General features: G+C 40.7%; 1 protein-coding gene across 4 annotated transcripts in view; it reads left to right on the top strand.

Moving 5' to 3' along the window:
• The first annotated feature begins 429 nt into the window (after positions 1 to 429).
• The window catches only part of THRAP3 (thyroid hormone receptor associated protein 3), a 44,038-nt gene continuing 18,380 nt past the window's right edge, over positions 430 to 26,087 (top strand). For 2 of the 4 annotated variants that reach the window (XM_079988117.1, XM_079988114.1), the window contains exons 1-4: positions 430 to 574; positions 11,264 to 11,357; positions 15,676 to 15,747; positions 23,462 to 23,623. In XM_079988117.1, coding sequence (XP_079844243.1) covers positions 23,487 to 23,623 — 137 coding nt within the window. In that variant the 5' untranslated portion in view covers positions 430 to 574; positions 11,264 to 11,357; positions 15,676 to 15,747; positions 23,462 to 23,486. Of the gene's footprint in view, positions 575 to 11,263; positions 11,358 to 15,675; positions 15,748 to 23,461; positions 23,624 to 24,722; positions 24,862 to 26,087 lie in introns of those variants that run through there. The other 2 variants (XM_079988115.1, XM_079988116.1) reach the window with 2 other exon arrangements.

The following is a 26,087-nucleotide window of genomic DNA, read 5'->3' as shown; positions in this document are numbered from 1 at the left end:
AGACTGCCCTCTCATATAAATTCTCCTCTTGGCCCCTCGTAAAATGCCACTTTTTTTTCGAAGCCCGCACAGGGAGCCTCACTATATTATAAAGAAGACAACATCCTGCGCCAGCATTTCGAGAGCATATTCACCCTAAAGACTTTCTCGCCAACATTGGGAATTGTAGTCCCTCCTCGGCGATACTTCTATGCCAGCTAGTCTAGCTTGGGCTGAAAAAGACTCCACCTCCCATCAGGCCTAAGCGTGGCTCCTGCGGACGTAGAGCGCGCGAGCTGGAAAAGGGGGAGGAACTTGCCTTTAGAGAGACAGCGCGAGAGTCGGCGGGGCGGAAGATAGTCGGTGACGGGCTCCTGCAGAGGCATGCTGGTTCTTGTAGTACATGACGTGAAAGCCGATCGCGGTGCAAATAGGCAAGGGGGGGCGGAAGAACTACATCTCCCAGCGGCTTCACTTAGTTCGCTCCTGGCTGGTAGTGCTGCGCGCGCAGGACGTCTGGGCCTGCTGCTACTGCTGCGGTGGTGAGCTGTGAGGTAGGCAAAAGCGGGCGAGAGAAGAAGGCCGCGTCTGAACGGTGAGGAGGAGGCCGCGGCCTGCGGATTGTTGTTGTTGTTTTTTTTTGTTTCCCCTCCCTTAAGATCGAAAAAGATGGCGAAGGATTATGTTTCTACCTCACACACCCCAGGCAGGGGGGTGCTGAGGTGGAGCTGTGGGGGGGAGGGGCGAGGGGGGGAGGGGTATCGCGTGCCCTGGGAGGAGGTAGGTTCGCGAGTAGGCCAAGGGGTAAATGGAGGGGGCCGTTATTTCTGATAGCAGAGCTGAATCGGGGCTTTTTTAAAAAATCGCCCCCGAAAATCAGACGGGGTTTTGGCAAATCCACCTAGAAGTGTTGGCGGGAGAGGTACCGGGAAGGCGGCCTCTGGTCCCGTCCTCTCCTTTCGCGATTGAATGGATGCCGACATATTGTTTTTTAAAAAGAAGTCTGCGCGCGATCGGGTGAGGGGGCCGCTTCCCCTCTTGAGTCAGGGGCCGCGGCACCCAACCCCCCCTTGCGTGCAGTGTTTATTATCTGTCCATTCCGTCTTCCCCATCGGCATTCTGCTTTTCTTTCTCTAAAAGGGAGCTGCAAATTAATTCACAATTAGATACGAATTAGCTTGTGTCAACATAGTGTGAGGAATGGTCCTCTAGATCAATGTTTCCCAACCTTGGGTTCTCCAGCTGTTTTTGGGCTACAACACCCATCATACCTAGCTAGCAAGACCAGTGGTCGGGGGGGGGGGGATTGTAATCCGAAAACAGCTGGAGAACCCAAGGTTGGGAAACACTGATCTAGATGATGACGATTAATTCCTAGCTCTTTGTAGCTGCAGCTTCCACTCCACGTGGCCTTGTAGTCCAAGGACACTGCAGGACCGCAGCTTACCTACCCTTGCCAGCAGGACTTTACAGGACCCAAAAAGAGAAGAGAATGTTGTAGTTAAGTCTGGTTTCAGTAGGGCATGGAAATTAGGGGTTTTCTGTTCTAAAAACTCCCTTGGATAGGTCACTTGTGCAGACTGTTGAGCAGGCTTTGGTTCTGCCACACACCAGCTGTTAGGTTGTACAGTTGAAGCCTGCTTTCCTTTACCAATGTAATATTAGGCGTGCACTTCAATGATGCTCCTAATTGTGCATTGACAGCTGCATCTCTGTCCTCCTCACATCGTAGGTGTTAGTAAGTGGGCATGATTTGGGAAAAGTGGCCTAGCAAATGAAATTTTAGACCCTGATTGGCCAGATTTAGCCTGTGGGCCAGAGGTCCCCCACCCCTGACATAGTTCATAAAACTATTTACTACTTTTACTTCTGAGAATAGAACTCAAACCATTGGGATCATATTACATGAAAAGGGTTTTAGGTTAAACATTAGGAAGAGCTTTCTTACAGTGCAAGTTGATAAAAGGCATTTTGAGCCACAGAGGTCACGTAAATATTGGGTGACAATATTGAGTTAATACTAGCCCCTAAACTGTGGCCCTAATGCATAAGAGAATGCAATTTTTCCAGAACAAATTTAACACCATCATCTGGTCAGATAAACCACTTACCAAGGTACCTCCATCTTGTCTAGATTGAATATCAGTCAATAAACCCTTATCCAATCCTCCACCACACCTAGGCACTGATTCAGGGCACAAAAGTCTCACCTAAAAGATGAAAAAGAGAAACAGTTGGATGCCTTTTTGTGTATTGATGATACCTCAAGAAAAATCTCTGCAGACCTCTCCCAGCAGTTTTATGTTAAACAGCTTTAGGGGCAGAGAGGGGAATAGAATTGTGTACCCTGGAGTGTAATAACTAAGGGGCTGAGCCACAGTTCCCCAGCAGAACTCTCTGGAATTAGCTATCCAAATAGGAGAACCATCACTATGTGGTATCTCAAGCACACAGTTCCGATATATTATCCTGATGGTCAATGACATCAAAAGCACCTGAGAGGTCCAAGAGAATCAACAGGGTTTTGAACCCTTTGGTTTTCAGAAAAAGCCATCCTACAAATTGCTCAAGGCAGTTTCTGTCCTAAAACCTTGCCTGTAGCCTGATTTAAATGGATATAGAGAAACACTTTTATTGAAGCACTTTGCTCAGGACATGTTGTCAACCAGACTATAATTGTTGACATTTTCTAGATGCATGCAAGGTTTCTTTATGACCAGTATTATAACTTCTGAAGTGGAAGTTAGAAACACCCTGCCTCCCCTGTCATCTAAGACTAAGACTGATTCCAAGGAGCCCTCACACTCCACCCTTGGAGATGGATTAATGCCATTGAATGCCTAAAGTTTAACTTGAGCAGATACGTAAAATTTCCAGAAATTTTGAAGCCATGGAGAGGGGGACAGGTTTTTTTGGGGTGACTGTTGGGGGGGGGGCAGAGAAACAACTTTTCTGGGGGAAATGCAATTTTTTGCTTTGTTTCCAGTGCTCCATGTTGAAAATCACTTTGTTACTTTAGGAACCTAGAATGCATTATGCATAACTTGGTTTGCAATAGAATGATCATGTCTGTTATATTACAAGTTCAGTTCTTTACAATAATTACAAATTGAATTTATTAAAGTTTTGTTTTTGTTTTTTACAAATGGGGCTACAAGCTGCTAAACTAGCATCTCTTTGGTTTTGCTATTTTATGAGGAATGGGCAAAAACAGAAACCAATATTATAGTAAAACAGATTATTATTCAGAAAATAACAGTTAAGCAGACATAAAGCATTCATTTCCATTAAAAGGGCTGAGAAAAGGGGAGGGGGAACAAAACTCATTAAATTTCATGCAGTGTTCATTGTCCCATGTTCTAAATTATTGCTATGAGTTCCTCTTTCTTTATCTTAAAAGTTTATTTCCAATGTATATTTGAATGTAGTAGTTGAAATGAGATATTTAAATAAGAAAAAAGAATACAATAACGTGAATAATTATATTCAAACAAATTCGGTTATCTGATAGTCAGAGATTTAATCTTAAATCCCTTGTGATGGTCAGATCTTGTTTATAGAGATGTGAAGGCCCAGAAAATGAAATGTTTTCTTTTAGAATGATGAACAAAATGTTTTAAGACACAGTGTTCATAAATGATTTCTAAAGCTCTGTTAACAGAAAGACTTTTATGTAAGGCTTTGTACAGTATCAAATCATTACAATTCCTATACACTGAGGACAAGCAGGTCCTGAGCTGTACATAGAGTGCAATTCTAAAAAGCAAGAGTAAGATACATTTTTGCCTTTTGGGAGGCACTGTCATTGTTAAAAGAGAATAAAGGATTCAGTGCATTCTTTGCTTGTAGCTTTCTTGTTGGATCTGTTTCTGTCCTCTTGACTAAGCCTCAAAGGATTTCGAGCAGGAAAAAGTACAGAGCAACATAATTTTGTTGCCATCCAATTCAGACTGCTGCAAATCAACTGGATCAAAGATTCAAAGGGATAAATGTAAGTTATAGCACTGCTTCAGCATTTGACTAGATTACAAAACAAGCAGCATTCTTAGGGTTTGATATTTGAAAGGTACCTTCAAAAGTTACAGAGAGCAGAATTATATTTATGTATTTGGCCAAGTAATGCAGTCTGGGATTCTGCACATCCCTCCTGCAGCACGGTGGCCAGATCTTTCCAGTTTGTTTCAATCTGGGCATACCTTCAGTTTTAAGAGGCCCATGATAAATACAGTAGGTACAAAAGTGACTCTCTGAGGATACTGTGCAGCTGAGTTTTGAAAGATTATGATCCTTATCTTCAAGTGTGAATTATTAAAACTTTTATTAAATTGACATCCTATATTGAATTCAGAACAAAGAAGCAGGCCAGTTTTAATTTAATAAGAAATGCAATTCTCAGCCAATTTTTTACTTATGCAAGGTGCACTTTAAAAAAAATTACCTATTATCACCAGCATGTGATTTAAGTCACCATCATCACAGTTTGTATTTACCCATTACACAAAAACTATTTTAGTACTAGTTCTGGCTCATTTAACAAGATAGTCTAGTAAAACAATTGCTGTTATTAAAGGTAGCTGCATCAGTGAATTATTGAAAATTGTTCCCCAAAAGGTCTGCCACATTTTTCTTCTTAATTTTTAAAAAGTGTCTTCAAGGCTGTCTAGACATCTTTTTTAAAAGGATTTGTAAAGCATTAACATGTGAGCTTGCAACTAATGTAGAACTCTAAATACATAGCATAGTAGTCTTTATATGCTGGAGTTGCAATGCTGTGTATTGGTCAGCTTGTCTTGGATCAGCTGCCATTACACCACAAACTTAATTCTTTTCCTGTGTAAAAATACATTAACATTCTGATGTCCCATAGACATTACTGGAACTTACAGAACTGCAAACCTAATCCAAAAAACTGTTATTTCTTAAGGTGGCTCATTGCCATTTTCAGAAGTAATTGTTTTTCACTGTGGTGGGAAGTAGAGAGAGACACAGTTCTGTTTGGCTGTGACAGAGAAAATGAGTGTGATGTAAGAGTTAACTGGCACCAGTGCAAAAAGCTGAGACCCCATCGCAGCCTAGGTCTCATATACTCAAAACAGTGTTCTTCTTCTGATTGGTTGAATGATTTACTATTTCAAGTTGTTTTGGGTGTCTCTTTGCTATAAAGCACTCAGTTTCAAAATTCCTCCTTGGTGTGTCATATCTTGGGCACAAATTTTGTTTTCCAGTGATGGACTGAATTTACAGTTCTAATTCTTTCCTTCTTGCCAGCATGTGTAATGTGTCCTTTAAGGAGTTTGAGAACAAATGCTCTTTCCTGCTGATTTGGCAGGGTCTCCTCCCCATATTTCAGAAGTGTCTGTTAAGTTCACTTGGTTATCTCGATAATTCATAGTGAACTATATGTAGTAGATATAATCAGGAGAAAGAAGAGTGTCTTCAGTCTTTTGTACTGTGGCTGTTCTTAATTATTTTGTGGTATCGAAATAGAGATGAGAGTGTTCTGTTGCTACCAAGCAGCTGAATACAGTGGCAAACCAGAGCAGCGCACGGAAACACCATTTACCTTCCCGCCAGAGCAGTGCCTATTTATCTACTTGCACTTTGACGTGCTTTCGAACTGCTAGGTTGGCAGGAGCAGGGACCAAGGAACGGGAGCTCACCCCGTTGCGGGGATTCGAACCTTTGACCTTCTGATCGGCAAGCCCTAGGCTCTGTGGTTTAGACCACAGCGCCACCCACGTCCCTAATGATATTGGTAGTTACAATTTAAATCACTTTTCTAGTAATTTTGTAACATCTTTCACAGTTTCTACATTCTGGGTTTATTGAGCTATACGTCATGACTCCAATATCTCCCAGTGTGGAGAAATCTTTTTGGAAATCTACTAAATCACAGTATCTTCAGCAAACTTGACCTCCTCACTTCTCAAGGCCTTTGTAGATCCAGGGACAGAGAGGTAACTTCAATTTTGCTTGTTTGCTTCTGTACACATATCTGACCTCAGGTTTGAGGGTTAGAAACCTTGGGTTGGTTCTAAACTGCATTTTGAGGAACACAGGGAAGTTACTGATCAGACATCTGTTCACTTACCTTTTGTTCTTTCTCTGCTTTCTGTGATAGTAACTTCTGAAGTCCTTACTAAACCACAAGTCCTATCTGAGCTGCATGGCCCTCTATCCTTTCTTGATCCTATCGTTTCTGGCAGTGGGCTGTGTTGCTAAGCCTGTGGTCCTCAAGTTTTTAAGCGATCTGGGATTGCTGTCTCTGTTTTGGGCTGATAAAGGTAAAGGTACCCCTGCCCGTACGGGCCAGTCTTGACAGACTCTGGGGTTGTGCGCCCATCTCACTTAAGAGGCCAGGGGCCAGCGCTGTCCGGAGACACTTCCGGGTCACGTGGCCAGCGTGACATCGCTGCTCTGGCGAGCCAGAGCCGCACACGGAAACGCCGTTTACCTTCCCGCTGGTAAGCGGTCCCTATTTATCTACTTGCACCCGGAGGTGCTTTCGAACTGCTAGGTTGGCAGGCGCTGGGACCGAGCAGCGGGAGCGCACCCCGCCGCAGGGATTCGAACCACCGACCTTTCGATCGGCAAGCCCTAGGCGCTGAGGCTTTAACCCACAGCGCCACCTGTGTCCCGTTTTGGGCTGATAGGTCTCATTAAAAAAGTATTTTTAGGCACAGGTTTTCATGGCTACAAGTAATACAGGACTTCATTGCTTCTGTGGTCCTATCAATGTGCATTGCCCATTGTACAGTATCCTGGGATAGGGCTTCTCAGTGGTGGCACCTTGACTCCCTGACCCTGATTTGCATTCAATACAGTGGTACTTCCGGTTGCAGACAGGATCCGTTCCGGAGCTCTGGTCGGATCCTAAGATTTCCGCAACCGGAGGGATCGCTTCTGCTCATGGCGCAGTAGAGCGCTTCTGCGCATGTGTGCGAGGCGAAACCCGGAAAAATACTTTCGGGTTTGCCGCGTACATATCCCAAAGGATACGTAACCAGAGGTCAACGTAAGTAGAGGTACCACTGTATAGCACTAACAGATCGTTCTGACAGCATAAGGATTTCTGCATGCACAGTGGAACAGTCTTCTCCTCTCATCCTCTTGTGCTCCCCTAAATCTGTTCTAGGGTTTCCCCATGCCCTTCAGAGAAGATTTGGAGGCACATGCAGGGTTCCTTAAGACAATTGTTCACCCAAGCTTTTGGGAGATCAGTGCCTGATGCTAGACTACTTGATCTGATTTATCTGCTGCTTTATCAATAATGCATTTTAAACTCTTGCTTTTAATGTATATTGCTGTTTTGTTGTTGGTCTTTAAATAGAATAAATAATAATAATTAGATACTCAGAAATGTGAATTATATAAATACAGGTGTTGTATGTTTGAGTTTAATTGCAATGTTTTATTTTGCCAAGCAAAGTGTTCAAAATATTTGCAAGGGAGAAACAGTGACATAGGCAAAGTCAGTCACCTCATTAGTCCATACTTGGACCTATGCTTATTGTTTAATTAAAATGAACCAAAATGGGTTACTTCTAATCTGGTGTTTAAGAGCAGGCCTTAACAATAAATCTGGTCTGAAAATTCTGAACACTGTCCCATAAAATGAAAGCAGATGAGAAGTTGGCAGCAAGTTATCTACTTGGCAAGATTAATCTCTCTTCACTAAATTGAGGTGGAAGGATTAAATCTATAGCAAGATTCTAAGTAATACTGAATCCTGTTTTGGCTCTCTCCCTTTGCTGGGATTTGAGCAAGTCTGTTCTTTCTTTCCTTTTTAAAGACAGCTTGCCAAATGTAGCACATATGGTATTGTTAGCCCTTGATTTACCTCTGAGAGGAGCTGTAGCTGGGATCCAATTCAGGTGCAGGTGGGTAAAAATCAGAAAAGCAATAGATGTGGTCACTTGGCAGGCTGGGAGTCTGGCAGTGCATCAAGCAGATGAGGATCAAAGGGATAGCAGTAGGAGGTAGATCCAGGCAGAAGGCTGAGTTCCAAGACAGCAATAGGTTGAAGGGACAGGTGCAGTGTCAAAAGCAGGTTGTGGTAGCAATCCGATCTTAACACTCAAAGGCTACCTAAGAACTAAGAATGCTGGTTGCACAGTAAGGTGCTGGACAACCTGGTTTGAAATCCTTGACATCTTACACCTATCCTTAAAGCATGATGTAATTCTGGACTCCTTTGGAAGTAAGGGTAAGATATAAATTTAGATGATGTATATCTGAGGATATGTCCTGCTCTCCTTATAAGGCTAGAACCTCAAAAGAGCAGTGTGTGTGCTTGTCTCTCCTGGAGAAAAAATTGCCCTTAGGCTAAAATGAAAGATGTGTGTCTGTTATATAATCCAAATAAGAGATTTGATAGTTTAATTTGTTCATGCGCATAACAACTTCACATGCTTCAGTTCATACATTCAGATGAAAAAGATATTGCAGTATTGTGGCTTCTAGAAGTACTAAGTTCTCACTGTGCTGCTTTTTTCTTTTCTGGGGAGGTGTTTCCCTCTGTGTGCGTGTAGTACTTCTGCATAGTGTTCAAAACTCCCATTGTGCTAGGCACATTTTCTGACAAGGAATTTCATTAGCGTGAGCAGTTTCTGAGCTCTGAGCGTAGCACTGTGCCTAAGAGTTCAGATTAAAACTGCAGAGTAGAAGGAAAGGAGGACCTTTTTCTGCCTCCCTACTTCCAGCTACTCTCTGAAGACTGGAGAAGAGACTCTCTTAAGAATATTAGGGGGTGGCCAGAGGAAGGACTAGACCATGTGAAAAATGAACATAATATTTTAGCTGCAGTTCATTCATTTTTAGCTTTGTATTGTTATAAAAAAGCACACCTAGACATTCCGTTGTTGCGCCCATAACCTAGGTTTAAGGTGCCATTTAGCTCCTAGCTTTCATATCTGAGTTTCTAGCACTGCTTCTGCATAACTTGGGTTTAACTCTAGCACGCTGCTCCCTCTTGCTTGTTTCTTGCTGGTTCTGTTTTGGCTCCAGTCTTAACAGCATGGCGGTACTGATTTCAGTATTAGAGAGGATAATGTGATTGCTTGGCTAATAAGAGCAGTGGTCCACAATTGTTAGTTTGGCAACTGCTGTTTGTATGGCTCCAGCAATGACTACCTGTCCCTGCAGATACAACAGTCCCTTTCCCTAAGTTGCTGGTACATCTTGGAGTGGGTCTTTTTCTCTTTTAAAGAAAACAAACTTTTATTGAAGAAATAAAATTTCTTCTATAGATATATTTTTGTACATTTTAATGATAGATGTCTTTCTAACACCATACCTATCAGTTTTCAACTAGATGCTTATGCTCCTCAGTAGTATACTGTAATTAAAAACCACTGGTTATGTATGCATGCTATGATACAGTGGTACCTCCGGTTGCGAATGGGATTCGTTCTGGAGGTCCAGCCGCATCCCGAGGAATTTGCAACCGGAGGACTGCTTCTACACATGCACGTGGCGCAGTTTAGTGCTTCCGCACATACATGAGCAGCGAAACCTGGAAAAATACTTCAGGGTTTGCTGCTTTCGCAACCCGAAGTTTACGTTACCCGAGGGTAAATTTTGTTTCGTAATTGTTCATTAATTATCTTGAAATCTTATATTTTATTCTATAACCCTTTTTGATGTTGTGAACTACTTTGAGCAGAGTTTACCATGGAAAAGCAGCATACAAATAAAATCAATGATTATATATAGCTGCCCAGAGACTGAAATTATGATATTAATGATTTCTATTTGGTCCCTGTGAACATCTGCAAGGACACTAAAAAAGAGTGGTTACACAAAGCAGAAGAATTTGCTCTGGCCCATAAATTGAAAATTATAATACAGCAGAGTTGTTATTTGAATATATGTGTGCTGAGTCACATACAAAATTGACCAAATCCACATGTTCCGCCTTTTCTTATCCTTAATAAAAGAGGCTTGTTCTGAATAGGAATTTAGAATTCATTGAGAAATACAGCAGACTCATCTGGTGCTTTTCTTGGAAAAAGAATGGAAGAAGCTTAAATGGAAGGATTTTTTTAAAGGATGGGAAATCATGGCAAATGCAACAGGAAATTGGATTGTAAGATACCGAACTAGGTGCAAATGAATACATAATATGAAAATAATTATGGATGCATCAGAGTGAAGAGATTCTTGTGTGCACAAAGATGAAAACATTCACAGTATTGTTTAACATGGAGGAATGTTTGTTGAAGTTATTGGAGGCAAAGCTGATATGTTTGATTAGAGGAAAAAAAGCACGGTTGATATTTATTAATAATAGAAAACCCCTTTTGGACTTTTTGTGTGGAAAGGAAAATGAATGAATTTGAGACATTTGTGTCTAAAAATTGGGAAAATATTGCTTAGCAGAAAGTAGAACAGTTGGGTGTCATCCTAGAGTGAATATTTTGAATACTTTCTTTTATGTAAATGAGGCCAGAAAAGCAGAAGTCCATTTTATTTATTTAGTTTTCCTTTTTCTTCTGTTCTTTACTTCTTTTAAACGTCTTTTTTCTCTCTTCCCCCATTTGTTTTCCCTGGTGTCCTCTGCTCTAGGCCATTATGGGGGCCTAGGATTGCACAAATATGAAGGTGATAGGTGAGAGACTGGGAGAAGAAAGGAAAGCTTCCGGGTGAGAGCTGGGAGGGTCCACCACTTTCTGCATCAGACAAAGGTTAAGAGCTACCTTTGAGAGAGAACTCTAGGTTTTCTTTCCTTTTCCTTTTTCATTTTCATTTAAATTAGTTTTCCCCCCTCTTATTGTATTATGAAAATGCTTTAATAAAATATTATGCAAGAGAGAGAGAGAGAAATACAGCAGACTCTTATCTGGTTAGGACAGACTTCAAAGGCAACATGCCTCTCCTGGGGAGAGGCCATAGCATACAGTGGTACCTCTGGATGCGAACAGGATCTGTTCCGGAGCCATTTGCGGGTCGCGATTCGCCGTATTTGCACTTGCGTGTGATGTCATTTTGAGCACCTGCGCATGTGTGAGTGGTGAAACCCGGAAGTAACGGAACACGGTTGTTGCAGAACGCAACCCAAAAACGCTCAACCCGAAGCTACTTTAACCCGAGGTATGACTGTATAGCCCAAAGCTAGTGGCTAAGGGTTAATCGCTGCTTAATTATGGCAAGGTGTGAAGATAATAAATGGTCTGTTTTTAGGTGCAATACAATTAAAACATCCTTTGAGATTGCATACTGTGCCCTCAGTGCTTTGAGATTGAGATGGAACAGGTGGTGACTTCTTGTTTTTAAAAAATTGCAGGTGGATTGATAGGACTGACTACATTGAGGAGTGCTCACTTGACTGCCACACCTGCTGGTGAGGGACTTCTGGGCTTTGTTGTGTTGAACAAAAGGTATGTTTTCCTCTCCAGCTTAAAAAATAGCATAAAAATTGAAGCCTTACTTGTCTTTGGTTTGCAGTCATGGCAGTAGGAAAGCAAAGCAAACAACTTCCAATTGCAGAGTCCCAGGTTTCCCTCCCCAAACACTTCAGAAGTGTAAAATACAAAGCAACATATCCTTTTATATCTGTGTTATTGATAACTTTACACTACAGCATGCAAGTGATTCGATTTGCGGACAAAAAGAGCCTGGTGTAAAATATTTCTATGCACAGAGCAACTTTTTGCGGGAAAGTGGAACTTGTGGACTGTACCTGATTAACAGTGGAAAATGAGTGGCTCAGGGATTAAGATGATTTGAGGGTCACAGTATGTGCAAAAACTGCTTTTGTTTCCAACACCTGATATTTCTTATGGCTTATTTTGAATCATGGAACATAGTTAAAACAGGGAATCATATTTTTCTAATCAGTATATAAATTTTCAATGTGTATGTTTTAATTTAATCAGTGCCTTTTGTCTGGGAGTACGCAGGGGTACACACACCCCTAAACATTTTGTGAATTGTAACAGGAGAAGAAACTAAAGTTTTTAACATTTTTCGTTTCTTTAGCACAGTGAATCGTCAGTTCCGTTGCTACTCCCGATGGCGGCCTCATTTCCTGTCATGGTGTTTCCTAAGTCTCAGACGGAATGAGAGTACAGTCATACCTCGGGTTACAGACGCTTCAGGTTGTGTTTTTTCGGGTTACAGACGCGCCAAAACCCGAAAGTACCGGAATGGGTTACTTCTGGGTTTCGGTGGTAGCACATGCACAGAAGCACTGAATCGCAACCCGTGCGTGTGCAGACGCGGCGCTGCGGGTTGTGAATGTGCCTCCTGCACAGATCACGTTCGCAACCCGAGCGTCCACTGTACTCCTAAATTTTGTTTTAGAAAAAAAGCACTGCATTTAATTATGCCTTGCTGAGGTCTTCAACTGACTGCCATTTTTGGAGTTGAGATAGTGTTCTCATGGTACGTATAGAGAGGTGACCCTGCACTTGGCTTGCCCATGTGCATCATCTACAGCTATAGGCAATGACCAATTTGCATGGGGGTAACGTTCCAGGACCCCCCCCCCCCATACAGTACATACATTGACAGGGCCTATGTAAGCCTGTTCTGCCTCTGCCCCATTCTACCCCTTTTGTGATGATTTCAGGTCACTTCCAGGTCAGCATGATGAACAAATGTGCAGTCACACACATATTGGATGTGCCTAAAACAGTTGCTGCCTGCAATTGGTTTGCCAGCACTTTTTCACTAAGCACCTGCTCTTTGTGTATGCCACGCTATGGTTTTCCTCTTGTGAATTGATTGCAGGCAACGGGGGTTGCCTAGCAGGCAAGGCAGTTCTGGTCCTTTCTAACTGGGGCACACTTTTTCCAATCTGCTTTGTTCTGATTTCATTGTGCTCCCAAGCAGAAGTTAAGCCTCTCTAGTTCGCAAACAAAACAAAACAACAAAACTCTGTCTATTGGTAGTTCATGAAGGTATGGTAGTTATCTCTTTGTTTCATAATAAAAATAAGGTTGTTGGATTGTAAGTATTAAGTTTTGTCCATGAAAGGTATCTTTCATTCACATTTTCTTCCGAACTCCAGAAAACAAGTGTAACAGTCTGCAGCACAGATTTTTTAAGCATTTAAGACAGTTACAGTTTTGCGCCCTTCATTTTAAAACCAGTGCTTCTCTGCAGAAATTCTGTTCTTCAGCTCCCATTCTTGGTTAATCATTAGCATTTAAGAGCCAATTTCAGCCAAGCTAAAGCAACAGCAAATGAAAAAAATCAGCATTTGATAAGAAGAAGAAGAAGAAGAGTTTGGATTTGATATCCCGCCTTTCACTCCCTTTAAGGAGTCTCAAAGCGGCTAACATTCTCCTTTCCCTTCCTCCCCCACAACAAACACTCTGTGAGGTGAGTGGGGCTGAGAGACTTCAGAGAAGTGTGACTGGCCCAAGGTCACCCAGCAGCTGCATGTGGAGGAGCGGAGACGCGAACCCGGTTCCCCAGATTACGAGCCTACCGCTCTTAACCACTACACCACACTGGCTCTCAAGCTTCTGCTATCAGCATAACAGCAAACCCCAAGATTAGTTAACTTCAGGAAGTGCATGGACAGAAAGTTTCCAATTCCCAACTCATCTCTGCAGTGGACCCACCCCCCAAAATGCCTTGTTGTAGGGTCGGGGGGGGGGTGCTCCTGAACAGTGTAGGATGGGTTAGGGGATTTGTCTAAGGATTCAAACCAATGAGTCTTGTGGCAACTTAGGACTGGTTCATGAAATTGTGGTTGCCTTCTAAGGTGACAAGGCTCTTTATTGTTTTTGCTGCAACAAACTAGCACAGCTTAAAAGGTAAAGGTACCCCTGCCCGTACGGGCCAGTCTTGACAGACTCTGGGGTTGTGCGCCCATCTCACTTAAGAGGCCAGGGGCCAGCGCTGTCCGGAGACACTTCCGGGTCACGTGGCCAGCGTGACATCGCTGCTCTGGCGAGCCAGAGCCGCACACGGAAACGCCGTTTACCTTCCCGCTGGTAAGCGGTCCCTATTTATCTACTTGCACCCGGAGGTGCTTTCGAACTGCTAGGTTGGCAGGCGCTGGGACCGAGCAGCGGGAGCGCACCCCGCCGCAGGGATTCGAACCGCCGACCTTTTGATCGGCAAGCCCTAGGCGCTGAGGCTTTAACCCACAGCGCCACCTGCGTCCCTTTAGCACAGCTTACCCCCCTGGAAATTTCTGCTGACAGATTTATGTGGCAGTTAAAGCTTTATTTGTCTTGGCATATATGATTGTTGAGCACAGCAATTCCAGACAGAGACTCCAGCTTCTGTGATCAATGTGTGGGCAGCAGGAAGAGGAACCAGAGCAGTGGCTCATTCGAAGGCATGGGTGGGAAATCTTTCTGGCCCAGCAGGTCATAATCCCTTCCCACCCCCACAGGCCAACTTTGATAGGTAGATTGTCCTGCTAACCTCTCAAAAGTCCCTTGCATAACACTGGTTGTCAGTCACTTGGGAACCAAAGTGCAAGGGGCTTTGCCAGCCCTTTGCTTGGCAACGACTGGAGCACAAAGCTGCTTTCTGCGGACACCAGCTGCATAGTTGAGTTCCACATGGGGATCTCACTCATGCACCCAATCCTTCCATGTCTCTTCCTGCTACACACCTGACCACACAAATGATGTCAGGTGTGGGGCAGGTGGACACTGCAGTTCAAATTGGGACCTATGCTAAGCCTGAATTGGCCCATGGGCCAGAGGTTCCTTACCCCGTGCTAAGGCTTGGTGGACCTTATGCAGGATATGGGTACAGGTGGTAACTGTTCACATATTTGTTTTATACTTTCTGTCTACCTTTCTCTTTTTTAACTTAAATGCCTCTCAAAACATTATTTATTTACTTTTAATTACATATGGTATGCACCAATTACACAAGATGGAAATAAAAAATAAAACACAACAGTGAACACTCAGAGAACTTCTCCAAGCACACTAACAAAGTTCTGTCAGAGTGTATATACCAAAACCACCACAATTTTAACATACACAAAGTGATGCATAGCAACATATTGCTTCAATGGTTGACCACAAAGAAATAAATATTTTGATTGACAGGAGTTCATATGAAGGTGGGAGGAAAGAACAAATAATAATAATTTAAATATATTAAAATAATTTAAATAGTACTACCTTATGTCTCATTATTTGTGTAAGCTATAAAGCCACCCCAGACAGCATAAAATTTTTCGTGTTACTTTTTGAAAATCTTTTTAAAGCCATGAGGACATAGCAGGAACATGATAACCTATTTCTAGTGCTTGCTTGTGAGGCTGACAATGCAAGCTGACTTTTTCCCTGCCCTTCATCCAGAAGGGCTCTCAAGCAGCTTGCAGTTTAATAAAAACATTCACAGTCTTTGCCCTCAGGTTTGTTTGTTTGTTTGTCAGTTTGTCAGTCAGAAAGCCATATGATGATACTAGGAGACCAACCAGTAGACAACTAACTGAATTTTTTCACAGTCATAGCCTTTGTAAATTTTGCTGGTTGTCTCTCCTTGCAGGGACTGGAGAAGTGTGAGATTACTACTGAGGTGTGTTCAAGTTTGGTACGCTTATACATGGACACAGTCACTTGAGAAAACAAAGTGGTTTGTGCTAGAGTAACAGATTTGAGGAAGGCTTAATTAGAGTAGCACTGCCTTTACACCTTTCTTCAAGGTAGAATGGTTATTGTGGATGTTCTCCTGTGAGCAGTTGCAATATTAACAATTCCTTTTATTTTGCAGAATTTTTTTATTTCAAGTGGAAGGAGACAGTGCCAGGCAACCATCAAGTTGTGACAAAGCAGTCCAAGTAAGGTATGTTGCCCACAGGGCTTGAGTGTGTATGTTGCATAACCTTTATGCAAATTTATTTAAAATATTTATAGACCACTTTCTGACCAGGCAGAGTAGAACACAGTTATTAAAAACATGCCAAAAAAAGCCAGTGGATTGTATCCTGCATTAGTCATACTCCAAGTAGACCCATTGAAATTAATGGACCTGATTTAGTCATGCCCATTAATTTCAGTGATCCAACTAATGTTGGATACAACTTCTATCTTAAATACCGTGTAACACTAATTCTTGTTATGGACTCAGTCCATGGCAAATCAGCAAATGGGTTTCATCATAGGGCTGCATCCTTAGAAGTTTTTAAGTAGAGGCTGAATGGCCAGCTGTCAGGGATTCTGTAGTAGTGGATATCTTGCATCAGCAGGGCATTGGACTGAACCATTTTATGTTCTTTCAATTCTGATTCTTTGACTTTTTACATTGTGTGAGTTCATTATACGTGCTCAACTATATTTAGGGCCTTGTTTATTTTAAAGTTCCTATTACTGCTGGTAGAGTCACACCCCTCTGAAAATTGTTTTAAAGGTCTTATTTCCATAAAAAGTGCTCATTCTTTTTTGGCAAAGAATGAGATGTACATTACATTTAAGAGATTCTTCATGTTTATTTTACTGTTTTGTACAATTCTGAAAACATTTCTATAAAAATATATTTTTTAAAAGTTGAGAGCTGTGAGCCAGAATTTGTAGAAATGCAGCAGTTAATTGACAGCCAAATGTTTAGAAAAACTCCATATGTTTAGGAATTTCCATGCTCATGATTTCCTATATAATCTTAATAAATTGGGTATTATGCTGTGTTCTATTGCTCTTTGTTGTGCCTGCATTATTGAATTCTCCTTGCGTGGGTGTGTGTGATAGCAATGAGGGCTGTCATGTGTGTTCGTACAGGCATACCTTGCTTTATTGCGCTTTGCAGATACTGCTCCTTAGGAGGATGCGGGTGCAACTACAGGCAGCCTGGCCATTTCCAGGGAAAGGAAGCCTCCTGCTGCCACTGTCCCTCTTCTGACCATGAGAGTGGAGCTGGCTAGGGCTGGAACCAGGTTTTTCCCCTTCCACCCCTGCAACCTGGGGGACCTGGCTTAATAAACTACAGTTTAGTGTAAACCAGTGGTAGCCAAACTCGGCCCTCCAGGTGTTTTTGGAATTACAACTCCCATCATCCCTAGCTAACAGGACCAGTGGTAAGGGATGATTGGAAATGTAGTCCCAAAACAGCTGGAGGGCAGATTTTGGCCACCACTGGTGTAAACATAACTTTTATATGCACTTGAAAACAAAAAAAAAAATGGTGTGACTTGCTTTATCGCAATATTCACTTTATTGTGATGGTCTGGAACGAAACCTGCAATATCTCCGAGGTATACCTGGAGATAGGAGACGAAGAAGTAGGTGAGGAGGAAGAAGGAACAGAAAGTAAAACCACCCGAATTTAAATCGGAGAAACTTAAATTAGTAATTTACTGACTTAATTGTAGATAAATACGATAATGAATCTTAAAATTCTAACATGGAATGTAAATGGTTTGAATGACAAAACTAAAAGGAATAAAATTGTAAATGTTTTGAAAAAGAAAAAATTGGATATAATCTGTATTCAAGAGACACATGTAGCAAAAAAGCACAAACACGTATTGTTAAATAAGAATTTAGGAACGGAATTTATAAGCTCCATGACGGAAAAAAAAAGGGGAGTTGTAATATATGTTAACGCAAAATGGGAACCTAAATTGATATATAAAGATAAAGAAGGAAGGATATTAGGGGTGCAAATCAACTTTCAGGGGGAAAAGATTAATGTGGTAAATATATATGCCCCAAATTCTAATAGGCCAGAGTTCTTTAAGAAATTAGAACAAGTCTTGATGAATTTAGAAAACAATAGGACGATATTATTGGGAGATTTCAATGCGGTGCCAACACCAGAGATTGATAGACAAACAGAAAGGGGAAAACGAAACCAAGGGAAATTACCAAAATCATTCCAAGACCTGGAAGAGAATATGGATCTAATAGACATATGGAGACACAAGCACCCAATGGAAAAGCAGTTTACTTTTTTCTCAGAGGTACATAAAAGCTGGGCCAGAATAGATCAAATTTGGACCTCAAGGGAGTTAACCTTAAGAGCTACTAAATGTGAAATCCAACCAAGAACCCTTTCTGACCATAATTCAATAACACTGGAATTAAAGGGCACTTCACAAGGGGGTTTTAGATGGAGGTTAAATGAATTCTTGTTAGACAATGATGAGGTTGTAGAAAAAGCTAAAGCCACATTAAAAGAGTATTTTGACTTGAACCTAAATACAGGAACAAATTTAGAAGTGGTATGGGATGCCAGTAAGGCGGTCCTAAGAGGTTTCTTTATCCAACAAAATAGTTATAAGAAGAAAATGAGACAGCAAAAGAAGGAAGAAATCCTTAGACAGATAAGGGAGGCTGAAAAAAAATTAATTGAGAATCCAAAAGATGACCAAAGTATACAAATTATAAAAATATTACAAACACAATATTCGATGTTAACAAATCAAGAAATTGAATGGAAAGTCAAGCAAACGAAACAAAGATATTTCGAATCAGCAAATAAAACTGGAAAACTATTGGCTTGGCAATTGAGGAAAAGGCAAAAGCAAAATGTGATAAATAAAATAAAAGTAGAAGAAGAAGTGATAGAAGACCCAAAAAGGATACAAAAAAATTTTCTTAAATTCTACGAGGGATTATATAAAAAAGGAGAAGAAGACCTAACCCAAATAGAAAGGTATTTGGAGAATTGTAAAGGAAAGGTCATAACGGAAGAAGAAAAATCCCAACTAAATAGACCTATAAATATAGAGGAGATCCAGAACGCGATTAAAAAAATGAAATTAGGGAAAGCACCGGGACCGGATGGTTTATCGGCAAAATATTATAAAGTTTTGGGAGATGAATTGTCAACAACGCTCTGCGAGACCATGAATAATATACTAAGAGGAGGAAAGATTCCTGAGTCCTGGAGGGAGGCTTTTATAACGTTGATTCCAAAACCGGATACAGAAAAATTGAACATTAAGAACTATAGGCCAATATCGCTATTGAATAACGATTATAAAATATACGCAGATATCATGGCAAACAGACTGAAAAAATGTTTAATAAACTTAATCCATAAGGACCAGGCGGGTTTCCTCCCAAATAGGTTCATGAAAGATAATTTGAGACACATTATAAACATAATTGAATATTTGGAGATTAATAATAATATACCTGCGGCATTGATTTTCATAGATGCCGAAAAGGCGTTCGATAATGTCTCTTGGTTGTTCCTAATAAAATCTTTGGAGGTGGCAGGAATAGAGGGTGAATTCTTGAAAGGAATACAGGCAATATACTCAACCCAATTTGCCAAATTGGTAATAAATAATAATCTTACAAACATATTTAAAATCGAGAAGGGTACAAGACAGGGGTGCCCCCTCTCTCCGCTATTATTTATTATAGTATTGGAAGTACTGGCGAACAGAATAAGATCGAAACGAGAGATTCAAGGAATTAAAATAGGAGTGAAGGAATTTAAACTAAGAGCTTATGCGGACGACCTAATGTTGTCTTTAGAAGAACCACAAGGTAGTTTGGGCAAGGCGCTGGAGATCTTAGAAGAATATGGTAAACTATCCGGTTTTAAACTGAATAAACTAAAAACCAAAATGTTGACAAAAAACCTGGGTGCTGAGGAAAGAGAAGAACTAGAGAGAAAACATGGGATAAAGGTGGTAAAAAAAATAAAATACTTAGGAATATGGCTTACACCAAAAAACATAAACTTAATTGAAGATAATTATACAACCACATGGAAGGAAATTAAAAAAGATTTGGATGTTTGGAACAGAGCTAACCTCTCGTGGATGGGCAGGATGGAGACAATAAAAATGAATGTCCTTCCAAGAATGCTGTTCTTGTTTCAAAATATTCCAGTAATTAGGGGGTCAAAATTATTTAAAGATTGGCAGAAAACCCTCTCAAGATTCATTTGGCAGGGAAGGAGGCCAAGGATAAGATTTAAATTACTTACAGACCGAAAGGAGAGAGGGGGACTCGCTGTCCCTAACTTGAAACTATATTACGAGGCCTCCTCCCTATGCTGGGTTAAAGACTGGATAACCTTGGAAAACACTGATTTATTTGATCTTGAAGGTGCAGACAACAGGTTCGGATGGCATGCCTACCTCTGGGCAAATAAAGAGAAGGCTCATAAAGGGTTCTCAAATCACATTATTAGGGGCCCATTATACGAAGTTTGGGAAAAAAATAAAAAACTGTTAGAATGGAGAACGCCCTGGTGGTTGTCCCCAGTAAACATCGTAACTATTAAAAAAATAAATATGGAGGAACAGAAATTAACATATGAAGATTTACTGATAAGATCGGAAGACAGCTGGAAATTAAAGCCATATGAGGAGCTGAAGGGAAAGTTGACAAGCTGGTTACAGTACCATCAAATTAATGCGATTTGGTCAAAAGATAAAAAAATTGGAATGAATGAAAAGAAATCAAAATTTCAAATTGAAATAATAGAAAATAAATTTAAATTATTATCCAAAATGTACAATTTATTACTGGAATGGGACACAAAAGACGAAGAAATTAAGGAAGTTATGGTAAAATGGGCGATAGACCTGGGGCACAACATAGAATATGAAAAATGGTCAAAATTGTGGAAGGAGGGATTAAAATTCACGGCGAGTGTTGCAATCAGAGAAAATCTAGAGAAGATGATATATAGATGGTATATTACACCAGAGAAGCTAAGTAGGATGTACAAAACTGGAAGTAAGGCCTGCTGGAAATGTAAAACAAAAGAAGGCAATTTCATACACATGTGGTGGACATGTGAGGAAATAAAAAAATTTTGGGATACGATATATAATGAATTAAAAAAAATATTGAGATATACATTCCCGAAAAAGCCAGAGGCCTTCCTATTAGGTATCATCGGAGAAGAAATTAAGAAAGAAGATAGAGTCTTATTTCAATACTCAACAGCAGCGGCCAGAATGTTAATTGCCCAAAATTGGAAAAACAGAAATATACCAACGATGAGGGATTGGCAAACGAAACTATATAACTTCGTCGAATTAGCTAAAATGACGCAGAGAATTAGAAACCAAAAGAATACAAAGTCAAATAACGACTGGATTAAATTTATGACATATATTGAAGGTAATTATAGTAACCTACCAAATATAGCAGGCTTGTTATGAAACTTTCGATGTATAGATAGACCAAATAACCCAACATCAGCTGTAAAAACGAAACTTTTAAAATTAAGAACCCGAAATCAGGAGGGAAGGAAGTCAGCAAGTATGTGCTATTTATCAGTTTATTTTTATTTTTTATTTTTTTCATTGCTGTGGTGCTTTTTTTTTCTTTTCCTTTTTTTTTTCTTTTTTTTTTCTTTTTGTTACTATTTTCTGTTATTTAAGTTAATAAGTATTGGGCTTAATGTAAATTTTTTCTTTTCTGTATTAGTCGTTGTCTAAGATGGTTTTGTTTTTTCTTTATGTGTGTGTGATAAATGAAACTTAATAAAAAAGAATATTAAAAAAAAAAAAAAATTTACCACTACACCCCTGTTTTTATCGGCGGGGGGGGGGGGGCAGACATGTGGTCCTTCAGATGTTGCAGGACTGCAGTCATTTACCAATGATGCCTGAGACTTGTGAGTTGAAGTCCAATAACATCTGGAAGGCTGGAAATGTTCCTTTTTCCTGATTTATATGTACAGATCTAAATAGCATCATGCATGAGAGGTATGCATCTGTAAAAGTTGTAAATTTTTCTGGCACATTTCAAGTAAGAACTAAACTCTGTGTGTGTGTGTGTGTGAATGAAAAAATGAATGAATGGACAGGCTCCAAAGAGCACATATTTCAGTGGCACACACACACATATATACATATATATGTGTGTGTGTGTGTGTGTGTGTGTGTGTGCGCGCGCGCGCGCTCACGCACGCACGCACGCATGCCACTGAAATATGTGCTCTGTTCTGATTGTCATCTCTTTTTTTATCTCCCCCACATTTATATCCTGTTGGGTACATGTCAGCAGAGGCTGAAATCTTTAAAATCTAATCTAGGGCTTCTTGAACGCTCAGAACACAGCTGACTCTGAAATAGGAGCACTTGTGCTGGAGTGGGAGGAGGGTGAAGTGTTAACCCTTGAGACCACACTGTCTGGAACTCAATTGTGTTGTTGCTTCACTCTGTTTAATTGCTTGGAATGTGTATAGGAGAGTGTGTGGCAGAAACAACATCTGAATTTGTCCCTAGTTTCTAAGAAGCAAAAGTATTCCCAGTTAAGGGGTGACTGATGAATGAAGTCAAAACATACTTTGCTGAGCAGAACTTGAGCTTCAGTTTGCTCTTTGTACAGTGAAAGTGATGGGCCAGGCCAGGTGTTAGCTTATAGAGTTAGGTCTACTGAACAGTCCTGGCAGAAGTAGAGGGAGGATTTCAGGTCCTCACTCAGGATTACTTGAGGTATGCCACTTTACCCGTTACATTTCAAAAATGGCTTGGGAATGTAAGGGAGCACTCTTTTTATTGCTACCCTGAATTAGAACTGTGCTGGGTTGAGGGTGAAACAAGTCTTGTACCAAGAGCTGTTTTGTGGATTATGTTAAAGTTGCCAATTTTGAAACAAAAATTCCAAATATGAGTATGGAAAACGTTTGCAGAAATAAACAGATTAGTAGTAAGTTGCTTTTTATAGGGTTTCTGCAAGTGTTTTATGTTTGTAGTACTTTATATAACCAATTAAAAGATAAAATAATGCTTTTTTCTATTTTGAATTAGGATATTTTGGGTGGCATTGAATAAAGTTGCTTTTCATTTGTATTGGTATTTGATGTTTTCTCTTTAAAATTGTGTGTTTTTCTGTCACGTGCTGGGTTTTTCCCTGGGTGTAAAACTGGACACACACAAAATTGTCATTGAGAAACCACCTAATCATTCTCTGCTTTGTTACAACTGCGTCATGCCTGATGGTTGATTTGCCCCTGCTTATTTCTATAATCGTGGGATTTCCGTTTGAGATAATTTTGCTACATTTCTTCCTGTTAAAATTATTAATTGATTATTCAAAGCTGTTGAGTGCTATAGAGAAACTTCTTTTCCATCACCAACATTTGAACCCTTGAATTATTTGGAAGGGTTCCTGATTTATTTTGGCTGCAACAAGAGTCCCTAGTGGCTGCTTGATTGTAACAAGTGTATAACTTGGTTTACCAGCGGCACGGCTTTTCAAAGAGTCGGCACCTCATCCATGGGAGATAGTATGTAAGTGTTCTTTTGTCTTAAGTGCGTTAGTTGGTGACTGTTAGGACTCCATTCTCACCACGTAAAGGAATAGTTACAGGAACCTGGACATGTATAGGCTTTGTGATTAGTAGACTTAAATCAAAAGCAGGATTGAAATTGTTATGGAATAAAAGGGTGTCTAAACTAGTCCAGAGACTTCTCAAGTTTTCTGGTGTTCTTTTTAGAGCTAACTTGGAAAGGCTGTTGGATATATGTTATCTGCTTTGCAAAGAGAATTTTGCTATTCTTGGACATCTTCAAACAGCCAAGGAGAGAATCTGGAAAATGATTCATTTTTTGTTGTTTTTATTTTTCCCTCTATGTTGACAGAATTAAGTGAAAGGAGTGAGAAAAAATGTCAAAAACAAATAAATCCAAATCGGGGTCCCGTTCCTCTCGTTCAAGATCTGGTTCTCGATCCCGGTCCCGGTCTTTCTCAAAATCTCGGTCCCGATCCCGGTCTGTTTCTCGATCAAGAAAACGCAGGCTCAGGTAAGTGCCATTGGTTGCTTCTGATGGTGTTGTGTTCTTTTCTTTGTACCTGAGGGGAGCCCTGCACAAATGGAAATTCTCCTGCGGAAAGCTTTTGCTAGATTCCAATTTATTCTACCATCTTAAGTTACTTCCTTTGTCTGCCAACCAGTTCTATTTTTATAACCTTACCATCCAACTAGCTCTTGCTCGGCCATGAAGTGGGTAACTTTTTTTAACCCAGTGTTCTCTGTGTTTTGGTTGTACTAGGCCCTTTTGAATTGTTGTTTCTGAAGTTGGTTATTGTCAAACGTTCTGAGCAACTGGGTTGCCTCTGGAATTATTCTGACTTTGAGAAATGCCTAAAATTGCAGAGGGAGCAGAACAGAGGGGGTGTATCTTTCTTTACCTGTTCTTCAGCAATCATAGTGAAGTCTGTGCCCAAGATTTTACATTTGGATACCTATTCTATCTCTTTAAATGTCCTTGTGATTAGATTTGTAATTGCAAGAACTTTGTCTCTAATGAAAAGTTACTGATCTTAACTCACTGCTGAGGATATATGTCTAAGAACGATGCAGCAGAGAGCTATATTGCAGAGAAAGATTGATGAAGATTTTCGCTAGTGAAAGTTAGGAAAGGGTACTAATTCTGTGCTTTTCCAGTTGGTTATTTAAACCTGGACTGTTAACAAGAAGAACAACATTCTGAATAATTTCTGGGATCTGTTTATTGGCACATCCTGCAGAACCAAACCCCACTTGGCTGTTCATTGTGTTGCTTTACTTTTCAGAAGATTTTGAGTCTCTAGTTAGATTTTGTTTGTATTATTCATTTATTTTGTTACCCTTTTAAAATAATGGTAAAAGGCTCACAGATTTTCTGTAACTGTTGGGACAAAAGCATAAGTGGCTGTTAATAATTAGTGTGTGTGGTTTCTGAGAAAGATACAGAAAGGGAACAGTAAAATGCAACAGGGGGTGGAGAAAAGGACAATGCCAGAAAGAGGAGAGGAGCCGAAGCACAAACGATCTCCTTACAGAGGGTAAAAGCATTAGGAAGGGCTTACCAGTAGGCTGGGAATGTCCGGCTTCATTGAGGGGAGCTCTGCCAATGGAGAATGAGCCCAGCGTGCAAAATGTCCCTGGTTACAGACAGCTTTTGGAGAAACTTTGATTATGCATATGACTTGGCTGGAGAAGTAAAATGGAAGACGCTGGGGAATGCAAATCTAGGAAAAGTATAGAAAACTCACTGAGGTAGGTTTCCTGCCTTACATTGGCTTCATTTCTTGGGGATAATAGGCTTGCTGGTCAGAATCTTGTTGTGGTAGAGGGAAGCAGCTTGGGCAGCTGGTTGCTTTTGCTGTCTCGACTGCAGAGAATGTGGCTTGTATTACATTTGTGTCTTTCTCCAGGGAATTCCCCTTCTCTGCCTCAACTCTAGTCATAATCTATTTAGTTCTTTGTAGGAGTCGTTCCACCCCAGTAGCTCTATTTTCTGTAGTGGCTTTGAACCCATGCAGTTACTCAGCTGCAAGCTTTGGGGAGAAATAACTTGCATGTTCTCCCCCCAGCTGCACAACCTCAGCTGCATTTCATGCGCTGTGTCCTTTCAAGTGATTTCTCATGAACAGCCTCCACAGATCTTTGAAGGGAAACTTTTCATTTTCCATGCCTCTTAAAATGGCAGAATGGATTTTGGAAGGATCAGGCAACAGATCCCTCAGCTGTTAATTGATAACAAAATGCAGTAGCTGTCTAGGGACTGGCTCCTACGTGGGCTGTGGAACACCTCATAATTAGCTCATTTTCACTGTCTGCACCAGGCTGTGTGCATGTCTATTCCTTCTTAACGTTGCTGAAACTGTTTGCGAATGAGACAGAATCCAAGGTAAGCTGCTCTGGTTTTTTTCTTAATAGTGAAAGAGGCTGGATTCACGGAAGAAACAAGGCGGCAACTTCTCTTTGTGTAGAAATTGTACCAGATGTTGTTTTAGACTGCAGACCTTGCTTTTCCGTTTTTAAACCTGTTTTCATTTGACTGTGTAGCTCCTCACCAGCACAAAGTCTTAGTCATCCATTTGGGCTATTCTGGTTTGTGGTTCTTCAGGGCTTCAGTTGCAGTTTTGTTCCCTTCTCGGTCATCTCCCCACCCCAATTCTTCAGTTGGGAGATGCAGTGTCTGGCCTTCTTTTTCCTGCAAAGCACCTGCTATTTCAAGTCTCACTCCAGCATTCATGGGCAGCTGCACCCCATTTGTGAGCACCAGTGGGATTTATTAGTAGCTTTGTATCAGTTATTATATGAAGTGAATAGACTGCAAGAGTAGTGACCAAGCCAACATCACTCTCTGAACTTCATGGCTAAGTGGGGACTTAAACCTGGATCTATCTGGTCCAGGTCTGACACACTATAACCCAAAAAAGGGAACTTAATCCTGAAATTGTATCTTCCACATCATGCCCCTCATACTAGATACGTCT

The sequence above is a fragment of the Podarcis cretensis genome (assembly GCF_951804945.1).
Source record: "Podarcis cretensis genome assembly, chromosome: 8".
Taxonomy (NCBI): Eukaryota; Metazoa; Chordata; class Lepidosauria; order Squamata; family Lacertidae; genus Podarcis; species Podarcis cretensis.
This window is presented reverse-complemented; position numbering and strand designations above follow the sequence as displayed.